We start from the raw sequence: 23015 nt of genomic DNA, 5'->3' as shown, positions 1-23015 counted from the left end.
ACATTCTGGCTTAACCACCATGCTTGGAGAGCCTGGGTTAAGTCTAGTTTGGTAAAACAGATTGCTTGTGCTAGCTTGAGAAATAAACTCTAAAGCTGAGGAATCTGCAATGTCAGTGTACTTTTTTGCTAAGTATGTAGTAGTGGTAGTAGTATGTATGTAGTAGTTTTGCTAACTTATGATACTTTATAATTAGAATTTTAGAAAGCCATGATGCATTCACTGATATCAATAGGTAAAACTATGCTCCCAAGATTAGGCTGTACAGTTTTCTAAAGGTTCCAACAGTATCTGTCATAGTCTACTGTTAAGAGATCTAGGATTACAACCAAAAACTTGCTTAGCTGCTATGATATTAAATGAAGTCTATATCCCTATGAAACACAGACTAGGGGATTGGACTCAGCATGATTCCTTCTGTGCTGTATTCTTTCCACTGAGCTCTCTTTTCCCTTCTCCTCAGGACTGCTCTTCAAAGAAATTTATGCTGGTAATTGTTTTTTTGCTCATGTGGGCCAAGTCCTTTCCTTGGAATTAAGTAATAGTTATCAGATATATTTGTGCATTGCAGTGGCAGAAAAGCTGCCTAACACTCCTCCTGTTCTTTGACATAATTGTGTAGAATTGATTTCTCTTAATCTTACCCCATAAATTGTGGGGTTTTGTTTGTTTGTTTGTTTGTTTTTGTAGAATCATGACAACATTTTCAAACATGGGAAAAAAAAGATTGATGATGTCACATTTTATTGACTTGCAAAGTGAATTTGAGCTGATATTCTGAAACATTTTATTAGAAACTTCTCAAGAATGGAAGTTCTCTAAAAATTCTAAAATTAATTAATTCTTAAATTTAATTCTCTTAAAATTCTCTAGAATTTTAAGTCACAGCAAATGGTTTCATTATAGTGCTAAACATACTATACCCACCATCATGTGTATTCTGTTCTTCTTTTTAAAATATATTTGTAAATGGATGTGTATCTGATTATGATTTTGAAAGGTGTTTTAATGCCATTTTAGGTAACATTGTTCTGTTAGGATGTTAAAAATGTACTCAGATCAAAGACAAAAAGTGAATACAGCAGCCTAGATTTCCTTTGAATATTTAGAGGTGCATGTGTTTCCCATACCTTGGTCTGTTAAAGGTTTTATCTCTTGGGTTATGCCTGCCATTTTTGTGCTAAGTGCAACTAGTCCCCTTCTTAGTTCCTGTAGGAAGCTGCATGGGTACCTATGGTCTCCTCAGGAGGCTGTGCACATAACTGCTAGGAAAACATTAGTCTGATAAACATTACTCTGCAAATGGCAAATACATGAATACTGTCCCAGCTCTTTGAGAATGTGACAATTGACAGGTATTGAACTTTGCTAACACATAACATTTTATTAAGACTTCTGTCACCTGATAATTTCTTCTTTTATCCTTTTCCTCCTCACTACTATGCTCCTCAATTAATTTATTAACCTCTCTTTCCATATAAGAATCATATTGTTATCCAAGATTCTTATTTTCTTCTTTATCTGGAACAATTCTCTTCCGTCACTGCCTACTTTCAGTATTGTGTTATTTACTCCAGAAAATTAAACCATGGCATACCAGCCATTCTTCACAACCACCTCTGACTTTTTCTTCTTTTCTCTCTGCTTCTGTGCCACTCTCAGGTGCCCTAGTGCCTCAGTGTGGTCTGGCCTTACCTCTCCTGCTCAGAGCTCCTTCTCTGAGCAGGAGAGTGGACTTGATCAGGGGAGGCCATTATCAACTTCTATGGTCCTGTGATACTGATCTGCTTGCTTTCAAAGAAGAACCCTCAACTCATTGGAGGGTTGTTTTTGGCTTGCATTACTATGTGTCTGGAATTCTCTACTCGGTCCTAAGTAAGATGTAAAAAAAGTTCTGCTCCTTCCAAGTGACTGCATTTATTCTCTAATAAGAAAAACTTTGTCCAAGATAATTTAAAAAGACACAATCACATAATAGATTTTATATGTTGATTAGCAGTTAAAATATTGAAATAAGTTTATCATACTCTGTGTTCAAAGTAGTTGTTAGAAAGAAAGTACTTTAAAATCCTTGTTCATTGCCTTTTATGTGAGTTCAAATACTTGTTTAATCTTGCACAGTATTCTCTGCAGAATCAATTAACTTATTCTTTCTATATGCAGCAGCTCAGAAAGTCTTTGTAAGTAACTTACTTACAGAAAAGTAAGCAGTTTAAGCCTATTTTTTGTATTTTTTTAAAGTAAATTTTTCATAAGGTACATATTTCTTAGGAAAGTTTGTGAAAAGCGCAAGAACTGCACACTTTAATTTCATTTTTATTATCTTTAGGTGGTCATGGGAAGACAATAAAAGCTACTGGCACTTCTAGATTTTTTTGTAATGAATTTCCCTCATTAGAAGATTCTAGTTATGCGCTTTTGCCTTGAGCTTTATAATGATGCAGTTGAATGTATAGCAGGCAGAATCACATCTGTTCTTGTTATATCTTTTACCTATGAGATGTGACTATACAAAATCTGCAAAATTAGATTTAACTGTTAGTGCCTTTAAATAGGACAATACAACATGCTTAAAGCACTGTCAAGATGAACTTTAGGAAATTAGGTATGTATCAGCTCTCAAATTTCTTTTTTCAAAAGGACCAGTAAATATACCTATTTATTTTGATTGAATTTATTAGAAATTTTCAGTGATTTCATTTCAATACAAAAGAGCCCAGAAAATTAACTCATCAGAATAAAAGCAGTAAAAATACTTTTCTGAGGAAGTTTTTCAAAGTTTTATTAATAATTTTGGTGACCTTTGTAAGAAAATGAGATGTTTTTAATAAAACACAGTCTAGTAGGGCTGTTTCTCAATCAATCTTTATAGAAAAAGTAGTACTTTGCTGTCTTTTTTTTTTAATAAAATCAATGGGAAATGCTATTTTTTCTTTATGGAGCAGTTTTATTTCAAGTCTTTAGTACCTGCATAAACACCTCATGCTACTGCCATTTTTCTGCTTTATCTTCCCCCAATTACTGACTCTTAACCTGAGCATTTTGTCTAACTCATATAATGCTTATTTGATATTGCTGGAAGTTAGATCTCTGCTTTTTATTACAGTGAGGACTGTTCATGTTTCTAGTCTATGGTAAAAATCAGTCCACAGGCTTAAATTTAAATTTATGAGTATGCTTGAGACTTTTCATAGCTTTTATTTTTCCTTTGAGGACAAGAAGGGGGAAGATGGGCCAAAATGAGGTATCTGGGACATGGATAATCTCTGTTCAGAAATTTAACCTACTAACACAGTGAGGAAAAGCATTTCATTAGCTATTCATGCAAATAACAAGTTGGTTCACTTCTGTTAAAAGGATTTATCCTGCTGTTCTATAAACATGGTGTCTTACCTCTTTGAAAATGTAACAAACCCTCTCAATACCTGCAATGCAAGGTGTCAATGGCCCTTGTTGACTTAGTTTAAGAACAAGGGTAATAAAACTGCTGATCCATGGGCTTTTCTCTTCCATAATTACCTTTGAAACATAGAACACCTTAAAATATCATCCGAGGCCCACTATGATAAATGTTAATGGTCTTAATGACATCATTGATTGTTGATCTCCAATGGGTTAATTTGACTAGTTTTTTAAAGCCACTGGAGTTGTCTGAAGACTATGCTTTGGAATAGACATCAGATGGCAGTATTTCATAGCATAAAAGAACATATCTCTACTTATAGAGACTGCATTATCTAAAAGAAGTACTTGGAGTTATTATGCAATTGCTAGTGTTTTTTACTAAAGAAGAAAAAATAACAGTCTAACAGAGGGTGACATTTTTTTCTGCACAGTTAAAAACATTTTGATATATCATGTTTTTATTTTGTCTACTTGTTGAAGACCAGTTCTGTGTCTACTACTCTTTCAATCAAGAAGGTCTGAAAGCAGTTATTGTGGTAGTTATGTGTTATGATTTTATAAAATTCTTTGTCTGTCTGTGAAATAACACCTTATGTCCAGTTTAAATTTTATTAATGAAACAGCTTAAAATTTTGTTTTTTTGTAGTTTTAATAATATCTGGGCTTTATTCTACATTTGGTGAGTGTTAAGTTTTACATAATGATTAAATTTTCTATAAAATCTTAGAAAAATACACAAAAACACAATTCACAGTGATTACTGTATTCTGTAGTGCTGTTCAATACTGAGTTAAATTTGCAAGTACATTGTTATCAAATTTCACATATGACGCAGTACAGTTAAAACTTGTCTACATAATGGGGTTGACACCTGATAGCAATGTCATTCTTAATGTAAGCTGACCTTTCCTCTCCTGTTCTCATCTACTCCTGTCAGTATCATGATGTTCCCTTTATAATTCTCATCAGGAATTGTGGCTTCAGTGCTAAGTACAAAGGTGATTCCTCTCCATTGTGAGAGAAAGCTTCTTTTGCAGGATTTCTGATTTTGCTGCAAAACAGAGAGCCGTGTTTTCCTTTCACACCTTGTCATGCAATTGTAAACACCCTTCATCTCACTGAAAGCCAAGACACTGTGTGTGCTTCAAAGGAAATTCTTATTCACAAAGGAAATTGTAAGACAAAGTATAAGAGGAAAAATATATTGCAACAATGAAAATTATATGAAACCAGTGTTCTGATTTTAAAAAGATATATCTCACAGAGAAATCTGTGACAAAATGTTGATTCTTTAATCCTGTGGGATGAACAGGAAGTATGGTTCTAACTGAAAAGACTGTTCTTGTAACTGTTGCTGTAAAACAAGACTTTAAGCAAATTTTCCCTTACTTCCCTTTCTTAGAGTTCATCTGCTATTAGTGAGTTATCAGCAGAGTTTAACATGTTTTTAAAGTCTTTGTCTTCTGTAATAAATGAAGTTAGTTATTTTATTAAAACTGTAAAAAAATATAAGGCTCAGATTTGATTGACAAAGGTGTTGTTGTACCATAAAATTGCACCAACATCTTATTTGCATAATTACATGAAAATAAATATGAGATTTATTAGCTGTATGCATTCAGCAAATAAATGCGAGTAGTTTTGCCTTTTTATCTTCTGGAAGTTCTCTTTGAATAGCTTTTGATATTTTGATATTTGATATCTCCCCATCATCTGTGAATAGAAAAAAGGCATTTCCTTAGTTGAAACAGTGGTAATATTATGATGAAAATACTAAAATAAGATTATCTCATTAAACACATATTAGTAGCTGTCATAGTCTTATTTTGTGTGCATCTCTTAAATGTTAGGTTTATTTTTCTGAAGAATATAAGGTAGCAAGTGACTGACTTTCCTAAGTGCATTTGAAAACTGGTTGTGGTAAACTGACTTGAGGGCAGGGAGGAGAAGGCAGAAACTAAGCCCTTTTGCACTATTTAGTTGCAGCGTTTTTTAGCTTAAATGGTAATAATTTGGCATCTTAAATTTTTCCTGGGGACAAAGATGAACATGGTAGATCCTTGAAAAAACAGAAGAGGTTGTTCAGCAGTCCCCTTTCCTCTCCACATCCCTGAAAGTTCAGGAATAAGCAAAGGAAAGAATAATCAAACAAAAGGAGCTCACATCTGATGTTTAAGCCCTCCTCCAGCACTTTTTATGTACATAACCAGAAGTCACTCAAGCAGCTGCAGCACATTAGTTACGATAGTTTAGCAGGCAGCTTTACAGCTCTGATAAAGGTTGTGCTAAAGCAATTTCTTCCTCCCGTGCTCACTTGCTATGATAGCTCAGAAGTGATCTTTGGCAGCAGGGCTGTGAAAGGAGTGGTAATGTTTAATCGGTTTCTGTGGAGGACTTAGCTTGCTTTTTCCTTTGTAGATCATTATCTATAGAAAAACGTTAAGGGCAGGCAACACCACGTTGAAAACAGAATACGCTGAACTGGTGCAGGGTCTCTGAACAGTTCTTGGGAACTGATTTAGAACGGAAATATTTTAAGCACTTAGGTCAACATTCAATTCTATTAGACCTTAATAACAAAGTTACTTGAGAAACATGGCTCAGCAGACAAGTCCGGACAATTTGCCTCTTCCTGAAGTGGATAATACGCACAGTCAAAATCCATGGCTAAATGAAGATCTTGTGAAGACCCTGAGGGAAAACCTGTTGCAACATGAAAAGTCCAGGACAACTCAAAAATCTTCACCTGCTTCTCCCCGGCTGTGTCCAGTTATTTCTCCCCGAAATTCTCCAAGGCTCTTGAGAAGGATGTTTTTAAATAGCAACATACCAAAACAGCGTCGTTTCACTGTGGCACATACCTGGTAAGTGCTGAGGTGGTTGAGATAAAATATTAATTCTTTTAAATGGAATATTTATCTCTGTGGTATTAGTGCTTCTGTTTCTTTGTTTGACCTGTGCATTAATCTCTCTGGTTGAAATAGACAGTTCTAATTTTTGACTAAACTTAATTGCAGTCCAGAAGTTTAAATAGCAATTCATAGCAAGTCAGAAAATATATATTTCCTTGTACAAAGTCTGCTGAATTTCCTCTGATTTCTTAGGTAATAACTCCATTCTTTCCTCTCCCTCCAAAATAAAAAAGTACTTATTTCATTCTGTGCTGTTCTACCCAGAGTGACTTAGCAATTCTTTTCTTTAATGTGCCTGTTGAAAACATTATCATTTTTATTGACAATTTTGAGCCACTCAGCCTCTTAGCAGAATAACTATGTCTATTTATCTTTTAACAGTGCTCAAATTAAGAAGGGCATGATGAAGAAGAATGATAGCAATAAATATTTCATGTGAAACAGTGATTTTTATTAAAGCACGGTCTAGAAAAACAGGAAAGGTGGTAAGGGAAGCCCTTGGTAAATGATTCGCTAGTAGTATTTCTTTGGTAACTTGATCACTTCTTAGATGTGTTTGTGATCAAATCTAAAAAGGGCATTCATTTTTTCCACCTATCTCCTGTAAAACAGCAGTATTATTTAATTACTTCTAAATTATTCTTTCAAAAGGTGTTGTATATGAGATTATTATAACTCAAAATCACATTTGTGTTTGCTTTGATGGTCCTGAGATGGTTGAGTTTTTTGTTTGTGAGTTCTTCCCTACCCCCGCCTCCCACCCCATTATTCCTCTAATGAAAATGTAATATAAAGAAAGGAGGGTGATGACATATGCTCAAAGAAAACAAGTCATGCGTTCTAAGCAGTAAATGAATATGCTCTTGAAGTTTATCTTCATTAGTCTGAAATTAGATCTACACTATAGTTATGTGATTGGTATGTGTATTGCACATTGTATACTCGTGTGCTTAAATCTTTACTATGTATGTATTTATGTAAAGTATTTCTTATATAAAATAATATTTTTACCACTGAAAAGCATAAGAAAAACCATGTGCTTTCATAATTTAAGAATACTTCTTTGAAACCAATGTACCTGTTCAGATGTTGCATGTGTAAAATAGAAAACTGAATGAAATCAGGATATTTAATGTTTCTTTAACAGTTGTGCATAAATCCCAACTGCTGTTCTGTGTTAAATAATTTATAAAGCATTCTATACGTAAGAATGTGCACGTTAAAAAAGTAATTCAGGCAGATTTGGCTTACAATGTTAGATGAAAAAAAATTCTGAAGATTTAGAGAGGGAAATTATCGTATGTGATTATACATGTGTAGGCAGTCCAGTATGACAGACAAAGAAAAAGGACAGATGTGAAGTTAACAAATATGTTTGGGCAACATAAAAGGATACAGGCTTGCATAGTATTATAAAGTGAAATTTTGTTTAAATGCATTTTCTCTAGTGAACTTCAGAAGTTTGTGTAGAATGCCTTATTCACCATGATGAGTGTAGAAAACACTTGAGGTTTTCCCAAATATGTGAAATACTAAACCTGAAATCAATACTTCATTGTTATGATTTATGAGACAGGCTGATGACGGTAATAATGTCTTTTTCCAGCAAGTAGAGAAGTACAGAGTCAAGCAGCAAGTTACAATTAATTACCTGAGAACCTGCAAAGAACAGTATTTCTGAAGTGACAAAGCAATGACCTACATGATAAGACTTACAGGCTTATGGGCTTACAAAGGGCTCACAAAATTTATTTTTTGCCAAATACCATCAAATCTGTAGTTACTGATACATCCTCACTTGGTTATCTAGTCAGAAAACTGAGATGCTATGTGATAGATGTGGGGCTACATAAGCGCTATAGTGGTTTTAATTCCATATGCATATAATACACTTTAGACAGCTTATAGGAAAGCAGTACATTTGAAAATGGAGTAGTTATGACCTTAATTCAAAATGTTATACTATGAAGGATCCATTCTGGGGTTAGTTTGGCCCACTGTAGTAATGAACATCTCTGCTTTATTTTTCTAAGGTAATCAGTCTTTTGCAATTCAAGAAAGTTGTTTAATTAATGTATATATCTTTTTTTGTTTAGTGTGCTGTTCATACAGGCATTAAATATTTAAGAACGTTCTTATTCAAACCACCAGTAAGTTGGTAAGCCATTCTGACTTTGCAAAATGTCTCTAATTTTATTTTTTAAATTTTCTTATTTTTTTCTGGTGATTAGATTATTTATATAGATAGCATAAGAAGTAAATGTATGCCACTAAAGATACTGCTGTGTGTTGCAGTGATCCCAAACAGCCACCACAGATCCAGAGTGCTAAAACCGCCTAATTCAGATTGTACCTAGCTCCCTGATTTCAAGGTTCTGAAGCAGCGTTCACATACAGTCAAGAAGTGAGTGGGAGTTTTATGAATTGTTCTGGCAATCCATTTCTCCCCCTTTTTTATCATAAAGTCTATAACTCACCCTGTGTAATGGCTTGGATTGTAGAACTTTTGACACCAAAATGCAATTTCTTTATCATGTGACCATTATCTTTTCACAGTAATAATTGGATTATCATTTTTAGTCATTTTACAAGTCCTTCTCTACTTCCTTTTTTTTATTCTTCTCTAGCTGTACCCCTGAATTCATTCAAGCACTTGAAAGGTAAACTGCTACTTTAAGGATTTTAGAGAGGAAAAAATACCGCCTTCTGAGTTGAAATAGAAGGTTTAAGTGGAAGAGGTGCATAAGGCCTTCATTTTTGTTGGAGAAATTGCTGAATATCCCTCAGTTTCCGAGAATGTTAGTTCTGCCTAAAACTGAAATTAAAACTAGTTATCTTGAACTTTTGGCCCAGATTCCTCTCAGTCTGTAAACAGTATCAGTCTACAGTCTGTAGGAAAAAAAAACCACAGAACCTACAAGTGTTTAAATTTTGTGGCCAGGATTTCAAACAAACTCTACCCAAACCTAAATTCCATTTCCTCACGTATCTGTCTTATATTGTATTACTGTAAAAGTATTCATAATGCTTTAAATCTCACCAGTATAGTGACACCACAGCACGTATTACAGCTGTGCAAGTAATCTTCATCTGGATAAGATAAATTAAGTCCTCTGGTATGTGCTTGACAAAATCAGTTTCTGGATTGTCTTGATTTGGTCTTCATAAGGTTTTCAAAAAGGGCTGATTACCTCAGTGCCTTTTGGCAGGACAGATCTGTCTTGCCAAGGATGGAATCACACACACTTTGATTTGTGAGGAGAGAGAGAAGGAGACTGTCAGTTCCCATCTGTGTGGATATCCAGCGTGTGTGATCCCTCACACACACGCTGTACAAAGATCTGTGGAAGGATGTTTAGATATTTTAAATCATACACTCCTAGTTAACTCATGTGGAAAGTCAGCTTTCCTTAATTTTCTATGAAAAATTCCTTTCTGTAAAGGGAGGAAAAGCAAGAAAGATAAATATTTGGAGCAGGATAGTAAGGTCAGTGAAACATAACAACTAAATTATATCTGTTTAATTGAAAGTATGAAGACATGGAACACATGTGCTTGTTTTTTTTTTTGACTTTTGTTTGCTGCCCTAATACTTCTCAGTGAATACAAAATGATCAACCAGTTGGTTTTTTCTGTGTTGTATATGAGTTTGCACAGTGTATTTGCTTGTGTGTGTGTGTGTGTGTGTGTGTTCAGAGACAGGAGTTAGTCATATATGCCTGTCTTCTAAGTGATGTAAAGTGTATTTGTTAATTCAAATGTCCAATGTGAGGGTTCCCTTTTGATAACTGTTCCCTCTCCAGCTCTTATGGAGGTCATTTAGTACTTCCTGATGTTCAGGGCTTTCTGCTCATTAGAAGTTTTTAAGACAAACCTAAGAATTTAATGCAATTAATAATACAAATATGTGCTCAGTTAAATGGAGTACTTTTATCTGAATTTAGTCAGTCTTTGTCCCCACCCATAGTAAATATTTTACATTGACTTTGGCATTCAGATATGAAAATGATAGATGCCTTAGAAATAGTTTAGATTGATATGGGCAAGGTGTGCCATTTCAAGTTTCAGGAATGTAACTGTCATAAGTGTACCCATAAAACCAGGTTTGTCTTTATTTTTATTGCACAATATCTTTTCATGCACTTTTACTGCTAATTACAAAAAACAACAGAACCTCAAGTGTTAGCTATAGGTAGATTGCAGAAGAGCAACTTATTTAATTTGATGTGATTCTACACGGCCTGGTTCAGTGCATTTCAACTTTGAAACCAGAAGCTCTACCACACTGAATCAATATGTTTTTTATCACTACTCTTTTTTTCCAACTTTCAGTATAACTTTTGCTAAAAGATTTTTAATACCTATGTTTTCCTCTCTGTCACTACTCTGTGCTTTTCAGGAACTAAAGTAATTACATTTTGGCATATGGAAGTAATTTCAAAAGGAAGAAATGTCAAAGCAGGTATCTACACAAGATAGTAACTGAATAAATACTTCAGAAGCCCAAATATATACTGGGCTGCATCCAAAGCAACATGGTCATCAGATTGTAGGAGGTTCTATTCCTTTACTCCATGCTGGTGAGACCCCACCTGGAGTACTGTATACAGTTCTGGGGTCCCCACCAGAGGAATTACATGAACCTGTTGAAGCAGGTTCAGAGAAGGGACAAAAAAATGATCAGGATGGGACAATTTTCCTGTGAGGAAAGGCTTGGAGAGTAGGAGCTGTTCAGCATGGACATGAGGCTTCGTATAGAGTTTAAGAAGATGGGATTGCTTGAGTAAGATGATGTTTACCATCAGGTTACTGAGTTGCATCAAACAAGATGTAGTTTTATAAGGGCAAGTGATGTATTCTGCACCCAAGAAAGGGCCATACTGGCTGTGTGTAGACTGAAGAATGAGAGGCTGGAGAGCATGCCATGGGAAGGGATCTGGGGTTCTGGTGCATGGCAAGTTGAACATGAGCCAGCAGTGCCCCGGAAGCCAGGAGGGCCAAGTGTGTCCTGTGAGGCATCAAGGATGGGATTGTCCTACTCACTCTGCTGTGCACTGGGGCAGCCTCACCTTGAATGCTAGGGGCAGTTCTTGGGTGCCACAATAAAAAAAAAGACAATAACCTATTAGAGACCATCCAAAGGAAGGCCACAAGGATTGTGAGGGGTCTGGAAGGGAAGTCATGTGAAGAGTGCCTCAGGTCACTTGATTTATTCAGCCTGGAGGAGACTGAGGAGAGACCTCATTGCAATTTACAACTTCCTTGTGAGGGAAAATGGAGAGGCAGGTACTGATCTCTTCGTTCTTGTGATCAGTTACAGAACTCAAGGAAATGGCATGAAGCTGAGCCAGGGGATGGATATCAGGAAAACATTTTTCCCCCTGAAGGTGGTTGGGCACTGGAACAGGCTCCCCAGTGCAGTGGTCACAGCACCAAGCCTTAAGAGTTAAAACTCCATTTAGATAACACTCTCAGGTGCATGATGTGACTCTTGGGGTGTCCTCCATATGGCCAGGAGTTGGACTTGATATTCCTGCTGGGTCCCTTCCAACTCAGCATATTCTATAATTCTATGACAATAAAGTGCATCCATGCCTATGTAATCTCACTAGTTCTTAATAAATTTAAAAAAAAATCTTGGTTTCTCCTGCTATCGGTTTCCCTGGGTTGGGATTGAAGGCACTTGAGACGGTAGTTCATGTTCAGACTCAAGTGTTTATTATTTCTTATCAGTAAAACAGTCTCACAACCATGAGTTCGGCAGCTTTTTATTAGAAGGCACAAAACGGCTAACAGTCTCTTGTTACAAGGTCTTTTAAGACTAAACTATCCAATTAAGAACTGACACCTAGATTATTTTTCCTTTGAACCCAATAACTGATCCCACAGAGCCCGCAACGCGGACTTTTCTGTCTGATTACAAAACATCACCCAAACCCATGAAGAAGGAGGAGGAAGAAGAAGTGTGAAGAAGAAACCCAGGACAATGCCCTATGCCCTCCATCTTGCTTCCATCCACAACATACTAAAATTCCCAAAACTTAAATTTCTCACCAAGTGATACACCTACACTACTCTCTATAATCTATTTCACACTTTTGTGGATTCCAATCTATCTTGAAGTCTAGGAAACTTTCTCCACGAGTGAGGGTCAAAGTCAGTGCTCTCCTGGGGGTCAGGGCACCCCAGAGCAGACAGAGAAATATTCCCAGTGTCTTGGGTTTCCACATTCTACTACTTGTTTTTCTCACATAAACCTTATTCACACTTTCTTATTGCAGTGATTAAAGTTTTAGTCAAGGTAACACCTGGCATATTAGAATGGACTCTATTCCATTTTTTTTCAGACTTTAGACTGAGCTATCACACTCCTTTTCTAAAAAAATATGTGAACCACTTTACATAAAATATAGCATCTTGTATAAGGTAACTCAATCCACATATCCACTCTTGAAATTCTGTTCCATTAGGAAGTGCATGCTAGTATGGATGCATTGGTTAGTGGGGCAGAGAAAAAGAATAAGCTTTGAGAAAATTATGGTCTCTGGTATTTTACAGAATGGTTTGTGGTAAGCTGAGAATGCTTCAGAATGGTATTAACTGCTGACAAATTTATTTACCACAGATAAATAATACTGCTTCTCCACAGCTGAAGAAAGACAGATGAGAAAAAAGGTAATTTTTCCATAAAGAAAGAAATGGCGAGGATGCATTTTCTCAAGTAAGAGTTGTGTTAAAGAGAGCTTGTAGTACAGGGTAGGAAATTGAAAACCACTTCAGAATGATCAGTGAGCAATCAAAGACTAAATTCTAAATTTTTATTGTACAGGGACAAATAACTGAGCAAGGAAAAACAGAGCAAATGGGTGATGGATTTGGCTGACTAGATTTGGTAGTACAGGAATTGTAATATATAAAACAACCTGTTGCATCTCTCCTTTTTTTTTCAAAATAAAATGTGGAAAATACTCAAACCATTTTGATTGAGCCTTTTTTCTTGCCTATGACCTGCTTGCCTTCTAAAATTGAAATGTCTTCATCAGTTTTAGTTACTGAAGTTCTATTCCTGGACCATGCTAATTTCTGACCTATTGTCTTTAATGGCATGCCTGTGTTAGACAGAATTTGGGAGAAATTCTAAAAAAATTAGCAGTGGTGAAACAGAGTTCTTGGAGTTCTACTTTTGTTTAGTACTTATCTCAAAACCTAAAACCACTTTGCTAAAGTGCTGGAGTTTTTATTATATCTTACTCTAGTTGTATCGCAAGCAATTATACATGATTGTAAAGGTTTTAAATATTGTGCTTTTGTGATATGATACTATCTATTTTATAGAATATTTTTTGAAAATATGCAAAAGGTTTCAGTAGGTTTTGCTACAAGTTTTTTTAGTTTACTGTGTAACACAAGCCTGTTACACTCAAGCAGTCTTCCCTATTGCTCCTTACTACATTACTCTGACTGCACTTTTCAAACTTGCTATTTTCATTTTAACTTTGCATGAGTAAATTACTATTTTATTGATGGTAAAAGTTTATTGGTTCTTGAGCCATCCCAATGTATCTTGCCTGTTTTGTTTTTTTTTTTTTTTCAGTTTGACACAAAGTTTTATGACAGCTCAAATTTATATTGCAAAGTGAGCCATTCCCTCCATCTGGAGTATCGAGTCTTCCGTACTTTGGCCTTAAAGATTTCATAAGTTCCATACACAAAACATTAAAGTTTCCAATGTGTTATAAAATATTAAGAAGTTTATTTCCCTTTTTGTTTTCTTGTAGTAATTAATATCTTTAGGAGTGTTTGTCATGGGAATACATACTACAATTTTTTTAGCACAGTCTAACAATGAGCTAGCTTTTTCTTTCATACATTCTTGAAGAGCTTCATCTTCTTTGGGATTTGTAGGTATTACTCCATTTTTTTTCCCTCTTATGACGTTTCTTCTGTATTTCATGACTTTTTTGGTGTTTTATTCTTCTGTTTCATTTAGTTCTGCACATGAATTTTTCCACTGGTCATCCAGGAGAACACTGAGCTTAAAATTTGCAAGAGTTTGTTCCAACAATAGACAAATTAGCATTTAAGTCAAAAAGAGGACTGGGAGAAGGGTCTCATCATCTCTGTCTGTCAAGCTACCAGTACTTTAAGGAGCAACTGTTAAGTGGAACCAGAAAATTTTACTCTGTCAGTGGGCAGAGTACTATCAGACTTCTACTTTATTTGGAAAAACAGTGAAACGTTTGCAGAAGGCTGATTTCTGTCCTGATCTGGAGGAAATGTGCAGGTTTAGAACTGTTACCTGTCTTCACATTCCTTAGGCTGTATATGCAGTAGTCCCTCAGTTGTGGTGGGATGCTGCCAGACCTGTCCTTTCATTCATTTACTCCCAATATTTGATCTTGGTCACTAGAGAAGCTTGTTAATATTGGAATCTGCTCTCACTACAGAGTTTTAGGAATAATCTTGTAAAATTTCTATTGCCATCCTGTATAGTATGTTATATTATACTATACATTCTATTATACTATATTGTACTATATAGTAAACTTAGTAAATGTTGTTATGTGTTGATTTTCCATCTTCTAAACCCTCAAAAAGCTCTCTTATCTTCTTTGTCATCCAACAGGACATGACAGTTTGTGGCTAATGCTTCATATTGGCAGAAAACTTTTCTTCTGGTAGTTGTATATTACTCTCTTAGTAAATACGCAGTATCTCTTATCTGTTATTTTCAATGGTTTACTTTCACTAAACCTCTGCATTCAGTTGTTTAAAAAAGGACGCATACAGAATTAATCGGAAAAAAGTAAAATTTACATGCACAGGGTGAAATGTAAGACAAGAAGGATATACTGCATTTCATTTATTTTTATTTTTAATGAAGAAACACTCATGGTAGTGTTCTAATGTTTTAATTATGACCTGTTTTATTCTTAGATTGTATTTTTCTTAATGATCACATCTCTTTGGTATTCTTCAGTGTACCAAATTTATCAACACTCATTAAGTATTCTTATTATAACATAGAACTTATCAGTTATAATCTTACTGTGACAAGTGCTTAATAGGTGTATTCCTGATAGTGGAGTAAAGTTATTGTAGGCTACTAGTAACAGACTTTTATTGTTCAAATAAATTTGGAATATTTTAAGGTGTCATAAAATATAAAAACAAGTGGCATATAATTAAATGTATTATGGATCAGACTAACTGCAGCTGGAATGTCCAGGAACTTTCATGGTGTTCCTTAATGCACTAATTTATCTTTGGGATAGTCTCTTGATAACTTTTTGCTAATTAAAAAAACCCAACTAAATAATTGTGAATAAAGTGATTGAACATGTGAACTATGTATTTTGAATATATATGTGGGTTTTTTTGTGGTTTATACTTTATTTGGCTTCTGTCATAAATCTGCATCTGCTGAACCTGACAATCTCCAGAATAAGTTAGAATGTATTAGATACTGAATCTCTGAAAAATGTTTTAAGATCATGTCTATATTAATTTTTCTTCCCTTATATAGAATAGAGCAGCTAACAACTTTTATTCAAAACAAATTTTATCATTTTATCTTCATTTGAAAAAAATATATTTCCATATTAAATAAGTACGCATTTCTGATATGTATTTTAATGTTGTAAGAGTCTTCCAGATATATGCAAATAATTGCTTTGTTTGACCCTTGCTATAAACATAATTTTGGGTTACACAAGACACATATAATCACAGATAGAATATATGATTTTCTTTTGGGGATGGGGTGGTTCACTGAATGAAGAATCAGACAAGTTAGCTATTGTATTTCCAGTCTTAGTACAAAACTGTAAAAACCTTTAAAATCTGCTTCAGGTTCATAAGCACAGTCATAAGCAATTAAATATAATTAATTTAAAAATATTTGTCTCTTGGAACTTCTCATTATTATGCACATTTGCATGATAGAGATTAAATTCTCTAAAGGTGTTAATTACAATCGTAGCATGTGGTGCATTACAGAATCAAAACAAAAAGAATAATGACTTGTCATGGGAAATGGAACAGAACACATACTTAAATGTAGAAATCCAGTCAGATCACTACAATGTTCATTACAATGCCTAAGAAATGATTGTACATTGAACTATATTCCCCTCATAAAAAATAATTTTCCATAGAATAAATTTTTGAAACTTCTAAACAGCAGCATGTTTCACTCATTTCCAAGAGTCTGCAAGAGCTAAGTTAGCTATGCCAGCTACAAGATGACCATTTTAAAAATCATTGTGTACTTAAATATTTCTCACATTTTGTGGATAATAGTTGCTCTCTGGTGCCTTCTATGTGGTTCTCCTGTGAGTGTATTAAGGATGGTGTCATGCACTTCAGTTGCAAGAAACAAGTTACGATATGCTTTGTTGATGTAACGAATTTCAGCTGTAGATGTGACTCTTTTAACAAGATTCGATGGCAAGGTACACTCGACTATTTACAGCATAGAGGGCAGAGTCAGACAAAGCTGTCAGGGAGGCCCATTCGTGGAGCCATGAGTTTCAGACAGAGCCCCCTTGCTTCCTAAACTTCTCACAGAGGAATTTAGGTGGGGCTGGATCCAATCCTAGCAGCACAGACTTGGTTTATGGACATGGTTTATGCCTGGAGGATTATATGTACACAATCAATCCCTTGTGTCACTCAGCTGAGATGTCCAAGTTTAACATGCAGTTAAATTTAAAAGCCATATTAATCACTTACTGAGAATGTGCTGCTGCAAGGAATCGCTCGCCCCTGACGTGTAACCTGGACAGACATTCCTGCACAGGAGGAGATCCTGGTGTGCAGCCCAGCTCCCTGCAGGACAGCCCCCGGGGCCTGGGCTGTTCACTGTTCATGGCTTACAGTCACAGTTGCACAGCAGCAAGATGCGTGGATCCCTGCTCCAAACAGCCCTTGGCTGCCAGGTTTCATCCATGCCCCAAGGCCCAGAGTAAGCTGAGTCATCACAGTCCCCACTGGTGATTATGGCTTCAGCTGGGGCTGGTGCTGGGGGGATCACATTGCCACAGCATTGACTGATTGTCTGCAGTGGCTGTGCAGGGTATATGTATGCGTATGTGTATATGATGTCTTTGTCTGTGTCTATGTATCAGAGAAGGTGTTGTTGCAGCCAAAGCCCCACAACTGTTGGTGCTATCTGTTGGCAGTAGTATAGCATAAAACCTGTGACAATTTCAAACTTTTGGCCTTTCATCAACAATAACTTGCCAGGAGAAACAATACATGTAGTGGGGAGGGGAGTGGACTAAGCGAAAAATTACATCCCATCATGTTACTATAGCAAGAAATTTGAAAACTAACACTGAGCTATGTTGAGTTTAAGATAGGACTGAATCTTTCAGTGTGTAAAAAGTCATTTCAATGGAAAAGTATGGATTTCAGATAAATTTTGTGAGGAATTTTCTAATAAAATATTACAAAATACCAGCTTATTGTAACTGAAATATTTAATTTGAAATATTTCAGAATTTCCCATCCACCTGACCTCCAAGAAATTGCTGAGAGTACGGAATACTTTGTTTCAACATCTCATCTTTTAGTAAATTCACTGTATACTCAGTGGTCATATCAGCCAATTATTCTCTAATTTCTCTTTTACATTATCAAAATATCTTTCTGACCTCTTTTGTGGAATTTTGCTCCAGTCTGGAAGTGTTTCCTTGGAGCACTATCATATGTACTGCTGTCTCTTCATAATAGTGAAGAAAAAAACCCATTATTCCAAATAATAAGATCAGCATCATATCAACCATGCCTTCAGAAGCATGATATCCAATATTTAATTACATGGAAGTCTTTCTGTGAGAAAAAAAAAAAGTAAATATTTTTGTTATTTCTTTGGTAATAATATTTTAAATTGATTTTGTTCAGACAGTTGTTCAAATATTTTATGACTTGTGTGAGAATCTTGTAATTTAGCTTGCAAAACAACAACTCTAAGTGAATGTACTTCCTAATACACATTGTCAGTATTTTTATTTAAAAAAATGTATAACACAAAAAATTGAAAGTGTGTCTTCACAATTATAAATCTTCTCTACAGAATCTTTGTTGAGATTGTTTTTTGATAAGTTGTTGTAACTCCCTTTTTCTCCTTAGTTCAAATGATCTGCCATATCATCATCCTGCTCTTCACATAACAGTTGTGGCTTTTTAATTTCTAAGGCTTTCCAGGGGATGACAGTATCTTCTTCTTTCAGAGATTATATTACAAGGTAGAGGTTGGACCCTATGCTGATGAATTTAAAGTACTTATGCCTTATGAATCTTTGTGAATAGCTCAATAAAAGTAATTTTTTTTAAAATCAATTCTGTTTCAAACTGTGAAACAAGAATGGTTTGTTTGTAGTTGTGAAACAAGAATGAATTGTTAAGAGATGTGACTATTTAATCCTTAATTGCTAATTTGTAAATTAAACTAGATTCTAAATAGATAGCATCAGAAAGGGTTTTCACAACCCCTTCAGACTGTGGAGCATCTATTGCAAATCTTGGGGGTATACTGAGCAGGAGTAGCTTCATTTCTGTTATGAGGCCTTTTTTTCACGTGAGGTGGGGGGAATAAAAATAAAATTGCAGCTGATTCCAAGGAAGGAAACTTCTGTCTTTCATTCTACATATATTCTCATCTATATGGTTCTCCAGACTATGTGCTTAATTTAATTTAAAAAAACTGCTCTAGACATGCCTTACAAAATCAAAAATGTTTGGTGTGTTGTGTCTTTGCTACAAGCTGCTAGTTGCGTGTCCAAAGGGCAAAGATCATCACCAATCAAAAATAAACAAAAGAAATTTATTAATATTTAAAAGCCATAAAGAAATGTTATCAATTATTTGAATGCACATGATGAAACATCATTGTTAAAATGGCAAGAGCAGGTAAAAACCTTGGCCTGTAAAAGTTGCTTAGTAATGTTTTCTTGATATAATCTTGTTCTATGAATTTAAGCTGTTCAATGGCAGCTGTTTCCATCCACACCCTTTCTGTAACAGAACATTATGCTTTAGTTGTCACAGAAGGAGTTATAAAGAAGACAAAAAAGAATGACTTTGAAATGGAAATCACCTAATATTATAAAGGCAGTCATTTCTTTACAACCAATAGGGTGTCATATATTATTTCATGAAAGAACTGAAGTTTAGAAAACTTGATTGGAAAGTTCAGGAAGCCTACATCAAAAAAGAATATGCCCTTTCCAGAATTTAGTGTATATAATGTGAAAGAAAGTTTTCAATAGAAAGGTGATGTAGTTACTAATTATACAATCTTAATTTGTAAAACAAAATTATTACACAAAATGTATTTTAATCCTTTTAAGGATGTTTAAGCCTTGGAGTAGGCTTAGCTCTTTATATAGATTCTGCAAAGGTAAATAATACTTTTGCATGCCTAGTTCCATCTGTATAATAATTTACAGAGAAGCTTACTGTTTAAGTGTGACTTTTGCAAAGTAGTCTGCTTAAATATATTATCTTTTGCAGATGGTAAAATAAAGGCTTCAGGAGGAACAGAAGTCTTAGATAAGGACTGCAAGATGAGCAACTGGAAGTATAAAGGTAGCTGGTTTTAGGGTGTTTGAGTACAGATGAAGTAACCTGGGTGAGAGTATGACACAGAACTCTACCACCTAGCAGCGGAGCCTTGTCAGCAGCATTAAGATTTGAGGCATAGGAAGGCTGGAAAAAAATGAGAATTGTAATGTTTGGGTGTATATGAAAGTCATTTGATTGAAGGCCAGTAAAATTGTCTGACTCACTTTTGACTTCTAGAAGACTAATAATGCCTCAGTATGTTGACAAACAGGTTGCAATGCAGGTCACCTACAGTGGTATCGATGACCATCTAATTTCAGATTATTTTAATTCCTGTGAAGTTCTCAAACACAAATATTATTTACCTATTACAATCCAGTCTAATGAAGAGAAATTGACTCTTTCTATAGCAAGGCTCTGTTCTCTATCCTATAACAACTACTAATTTATCAGTAGTTCTCTAGAAATCTTAATTGCTTTCATATTCCTCCTGACATAGTTACATCATTACATGTAACGTGATGGATCTTGGTATTAACTTGAAGTTATTTTACCTTTTCAGGAGTTTTTTTGCCCTTAAAGTGATGGTGTTTGAATATCATTATATTTTCATGCAATGGATAATAAAAATAATCAGTATTGTGTTAGACTAAAATGTGATATGGCTCAAAATTAACTTAAAGTGTTTAAAAATAAAAATACTACCACAAAAAAAAATCTGGATAATAATTTCCTCCTTGTAACTACAAGAGGAAAAATCCAACTTTTCTATAAAAAAAAGACTGTTACAATATTGCTTATGCTGGTAACTTATGGATAATTTTTCAGGGTAAAATCTTTGGGTGAGGATTATGAATAATTTTAATGCTTCCTAATTAATTTATTAGCAGAGATTCATTAATTTATTTCAATAGAGTGAAATAATAATAATAAATTAATTTATTTCAATAGAGTGTTAAATCACAACACCTAATAATTAATTATGAATTATGTTGTGAGACTGAGTCAAAATATTCTGGGATTTTTTAGCTGTGCCATGAGTTGCTATGCTTTTGAGTCAAAAAAGTTGTTATATTGTTCTAATTTCAAAATACTTGATATAAAACATAGTATTTATCTCAGGAATGTTTTGGAAAGTATTGGAAAAAGTATTGAGAGGTATGAAATGGTGTCATTGCCTACAGGTTAAGAAAAGGCTCAGTTTTCATCTTTTGAATACAAAATAATCACTTATAGTTTTTTTATGGTATCAACATTCCAGGCATTGTAGTAGTCTAAGAAAACAGTTTTTAACTTTTTAACTCTAGCAGAAATTAAAGCAATAAAAATTTCAGATGTTCTTGACATATAATGGTTAGAGTACCCACTGACCTGTAGCAAAAAGTCTGAAACATTAATGTAGTTGAGCATGACAAATGCATCCAAACAAATTTATCTTGGTTGTCATCAGACTTAGCAGTTCATATGTGCTACACTAGCCTTGACTATGCAGTCCAAAGCTCAGTTATGTCTGGTTCACAGGAAGAGCAGTCAATGCAAAAGTTTACCTGCTTTGATAAAGGCACAGACATCCTCTGTAGTGGGGAAAATGTCAAACGTGGGTTAACAAAGTAATGGCTCCTTCTTAAGTACAGTGTGTATGTTCCCTTTTATACATTACAGTTTCCAGTATCTTTTGCATTGCAATTTCCAGTCTTCAAAAGCTTTGGGGCAACCCCTCAGTTTGAGGCCCTTTTGCCTCTTTCTCTGTTTGGAAAATACATTTGTTCTGATCACCCAAAGTATTACTGGTCTGATGGAAGAGATGGTTGTGATCACTGTTAATGAGCATGTCTGTCATTATGTGTTCGGTACACAAAGGGCAAGTTATGGCTGCTTGGACAAAGTTTAGCATTTTCAACCCTTAAGAGCCAGTCTTAAAATCTTTATAACCTTTCCTGTAGGTATTTTCTGAGTGCAGGTTTGGCTTTTTGGTTAATTTTTTAATGAAAAAAAAATATGTCATTTTATGTTGTCTTCTTCATTGCTTTTCTGTATGCTTGGCTGTATCTGTACATCCATATTTATATCAGGAGGGATTTACAGGGAGGTGAATGAATTTTCTAATGTTGGGATACTGGAGCCTGACTATCTGACTAAGTACATTAGACATCCATCAATATATTCAAGATGGGTGAACATGCAACACTGCAGAAAATACACTTTCTTCTTTTTTTTTTTTTAAATTTGTGGGATTGTATTTTCCAGGCATTCAGCTGGTTATTGAGCAATAATATTTTGTTTTCCGTATACTTTCTTTTACTTGAATGTAATCTAAACCATTTGGGATGAAAAAAGATGGATCTTTTCCAGCAAAGGTCTCTTGGCTGATCTTGGCATATTTCTATAATGGTAACCTATTGGGGATTTAACTAGAAAGGCTATGGTGACTTGTTGAAGTCTAAAACACTTTTTTTTTTTTTTTTAAAGTTTTGCATTTTAAAGGGACAGGATTCTATTTTCTCAGCTAAAGTAAAGATCTGAATTTAAAAAAATCACCTTCAGAAAATATATATACAAATTAAATACTAAAGAATTAAAATGTGGAAATTTAAAGTCCAAATATCTTTCTACATTCTCTGGGGGTTTTATTAATTTTAATTTTATATTCTGCTTCTTGTTTGTGTGTATTTCCATACTCACAACTGCAGTAGTTAATCCACAGTTTTTATTCATGGTTTTGCTTTCCATGAAATGTCTATCATATAGGTGGTGACTTGTTCTGTAGATAAGGATTAAAAGCCCTATGGCAAAATAAACTCTTTCTTTGCATTCTGAGGCCTCTTGTATATTGTAAGGGTTATAATCCTCCTGAGATCTTCATGTGTGCTACTTCTGCGCCTGTAGGCCTGTAAGACCCCTGAATTTTGCAGAACATGCACTGAAATTGTGTAGAGAAAGAATTCTTTTTCTACAGCTCTGAGAAAAACAGAAACTGGGGAGGAAGGTAAAAGATTCCTATTCTAATAGCAATTATAATTGCATTAGAAGCACAAAATAATTTTTCTTCCAGGGCTAATGAGGACTATTTGTATGGTAGCAAAACCATCTTTATTAATTATAAAATTCAAGCTGGAGCAATGCAAATAT

The 23015-nt window shown here is 34.8% G+C and overlaps 1 protein-coding gene across 4 annotated transcripts in view; it reads left to right on the top strand.

The window, feature by feature from the left end:
- PDE4D (phosphodiesterase 4D) overlaps positions 1-23015 on the top strand; it is a 530024-nt gene that overhangs the window by 212966 nt on the left and 294043 nt on the right. The window contains exon 1 of one of the 4 annotated variants that reach the window (XM_038123329.1): positions 5276-6269. The exons of the other annotated variants lie outside the window; for them this stretch is intronic. Coding sequence (XP_037979257.1) covers positions 6001-6269 — 269 coding nt within the window. The 5' untranslated portion in view covers positions 5276-6000. Of the gene's footprint in view, positions 1-5275; positions 6270-23015 lie in introns of those variants that run through there. 4 annotated transcript variants of the gene reach the window in all.

This window comes from Motacilla alba, chromosome Z, assembly GCF_015832195.1.
Source record: "Motacilla alba alba isolate MOTALB_02 chromosome Z, Motacilla_alba_V1.0_pri, whole genome shotgun sequence".
Lineage (NCBI taxonomy): Eukaryota > Metazoa > Chordata > Aves > Passeriformes > Motacillidae > Motacilla > Motacilla alba.
This window is presented reverse-complemented; position numbering and strand designations above follow the sequence as displayed.